The sequence below is a fragment of the Porites lutea genome, chromosome 5, assembly GCF_958299795.1.
Source record: "Porites lutea chromosome 5, jaPorLute2.1, whole genome shotgun sequence".
In the NCBI taxonomy this organism is placed as follows: Eukaryota; Metazoa; Cnidaria; class Anthozoa; order Scleractinia; family Poritidae; genus Porites; species Porites lutea.
Window position 1 is genome coordinate 26,147,322 of NC_133205.1, and position 2,500 is coordinate 26,149,821.

Genomic DNA, 2,500 nt, shown 5'->3' on the forward strand with positions numbered 1-2,500 from the left:
ATAACATAACGTAACGTAACGTAACGTAACATAACATAACATAACATAACAAACAGTAACATAACATAACATAACATAACATAACATAAAACCTTTCTATTGAAACGATTAAAAGCATACTAAAATACATAAAGATAGTTATATAAAATACCAAAATTGTCACAAAGCTAATAATATACGTAATAAAAACCTCTCTCTGTGCTACCTAAGTGTTTTGTTTTTGTTGTGCTACCTCTGTTTTTTCTTCACTTCGAACAAAAGATTGTCTTGGGACCATAGTTTAACTACTTCTTTGGCGGCCTTAAAAAGCAGGGGGCAGTGTTGCGTGATCAATTAGAAACCACCTCTTCATTAGTTCATATCAAGGTCATTGTTGACTGACACCTCAACCCACACAAGATTGTTAAAAGCCGAGTGAGTGGGCGCTGTCTCGACACACTATCGTATCACCAAAATGGCGGCGCATCTTTTGTTTAAATTAGGCCAATTCAGAGAAAACGGAGAATTCATTGACGTTCGTCTGAAGGTAGATAAGTCCATCTTTCCTGCTCACCGCAATGTTCTTGCTGCTTATAGCGACTATTTCCACGCAATGTTCACCAACGGAATGAAGGAATCAAACCAGGAAATGATTGAGCTCAAAGATGAAAACATTTCAGCTCTCGGGTTTAAGGTCGTAATGAACTCCATTTACAGTGGAGAGCTCCTCATTAACAAGAAAAACGTGTTTGAAGTTCTCACAACTGCCCGTCATCTCCAGATGCCAACTGTTGTTCGACGGTGTTGTGATTTCTTGGACAAGGAATACGTTCAAGGTTGCATTGACATCCAGACGTGTCTCCGTCTTCATGCATTTGCTGATTTGCACGGTCTGAGAGACCTAAAGGAAGACGTGCAACGTAAGATGGCGTCGTTGTACAGTCAGATCTGTGAAAGTGAAGAATTCTTGTACCTTATTGACGCTGATCAGTTATTGACTCTTCTCAGCCGAGATGACCTTAATGCTCCATCCGAGACATTCGTCTTCAAATCCGTGATGCAGTGGATCAAACACAAGAAGAAAGAGAGGATGCCAGTCGCAGCGAAAGTTATCGGAGCGGTTCGACTTGGGTTGGTCGACACCAAGGATGTGGTTGAAGAACTGAACACAGAGGAGATGCAACGAGTGCCGGAGATTCAAATGCTTATGTGTGAAAAACTGCTGCATAGCAACATGCCTTCGCCCAACTCAAAGTTTGCTGTTGAGAAGACAAGGCCACGTTCAATGACCCCGGTAAGTACATAAGAACTTCAGTGATTTATAACAAAAAGCTGTTGATCGGGACTCAGTATTTCTGATGAGTCATGAGAATTTTGTGTGGGTGACAGGTTGATAAAAAAAATAACGTTATCTATGGTGCCTCTAGTCTGTGCAAGCTGCAATCACATGGTTCATTTATCCTCTACATCCGTACTGTTGCGCTTAACATAATTTAATTATCACACCGCCAGGCCGCTTTGCTTTCCTGGGGTGAAATTGGGATCATTCTGCAACATCAAAAGGCAGTAAGAGTACTGTTAATGAAAGCTGTCACATTACTTGTCTTTGTATTGGTAGCCCAACCTTACGAGTGAGAATTGTAAGTTATGACCCGTAATGCTTCTAGCAATTCATTCCTTACTCCAGAGTTAATTCTTTGTTCCCTCATTTGCGTCTGGTGCTACTTCGCAGAGGTTTAAATTTACGTCTATCGTAAACGGCAAATTGAAGGTAATTGTATCTCATATTTGGAAAATCAAATACATGTAATTCTTTCGAACTGGAATCTGGCGTGAGGTACTAATTTTGCAAGGATATGATAAACAGTAAGGAAAGTAGAGGGAAAGCTTCGGCCCTTGGTACAAATTGCCGTTTGCCGTTTCTAGTAAACGTGATCTCTAAGCCGACTCTCTCCTGAGTATATACATATCTATATCTATGTATATGTAACTTCTTAACAATGAACTGGCCTAGTAGTAGTATTAGGCTATGAACTGAGCTCGGATTCATGTTGAAATAAGCCGCGTCGGCAATGAATCTTCGGCATTCATGAAATCCACAAAGCATGAATAAACAGAAAAGAATTTTAAGCGTCTATCGTTAAAGTCAGACTGAATAAGTTTATGCAAAATTACATGTTTGATAACATATACTCTATCTATGTGGCATAAAAAGCGAAGGTAGTTTTAAACTTCCGCAATTTCCTCAGATACTCATTATTAATCAGTTCTTAATATGTCCATTGTGCCGACGTTGTCAGGTATACAATAGGGACTTTAAGATACGACGACTACTGACTACGAACTACGGCTGGAGGAGCGTTGTCCTTTGTTTGTAGCACTGGGTTGAGTCGTGCAAACATAGCACGTTAAGATTGCAGTACAGACAGTAGACTACGAGAGAAGAGGCGGAGAGGGAAACAACACGCAAAGATTTTCTTGTTTCCGTGTTCAGTTCACAAAAATGCAAGTATTTTGCATG

General features: G+C 40.2%; 1 protein-coding gene across 1 annotated transcript in view; it reads left to right on the plus strand.

Moving 5' to 3' along the window:
* Positions 1-449: 449 nt before the first annotated feature.
* The window catches only part of LOC140938150 (kelch-like protein 26), a 10,660-nt gene continuing 8,609 nt past the window's right edge, over positions 450-2,500 (plus strand). The window contains exon 1 of the mRNA XM_073387672.1: positions 450-1,273. Coding sequence (XP_073243773.1) covers positions 455-1,273 — 819 coding nt within the window. The 5' untranslated portion in view covers positions 450-454. The remainder of the gene's footprint in view (positions 1,274-2,500) is intronic.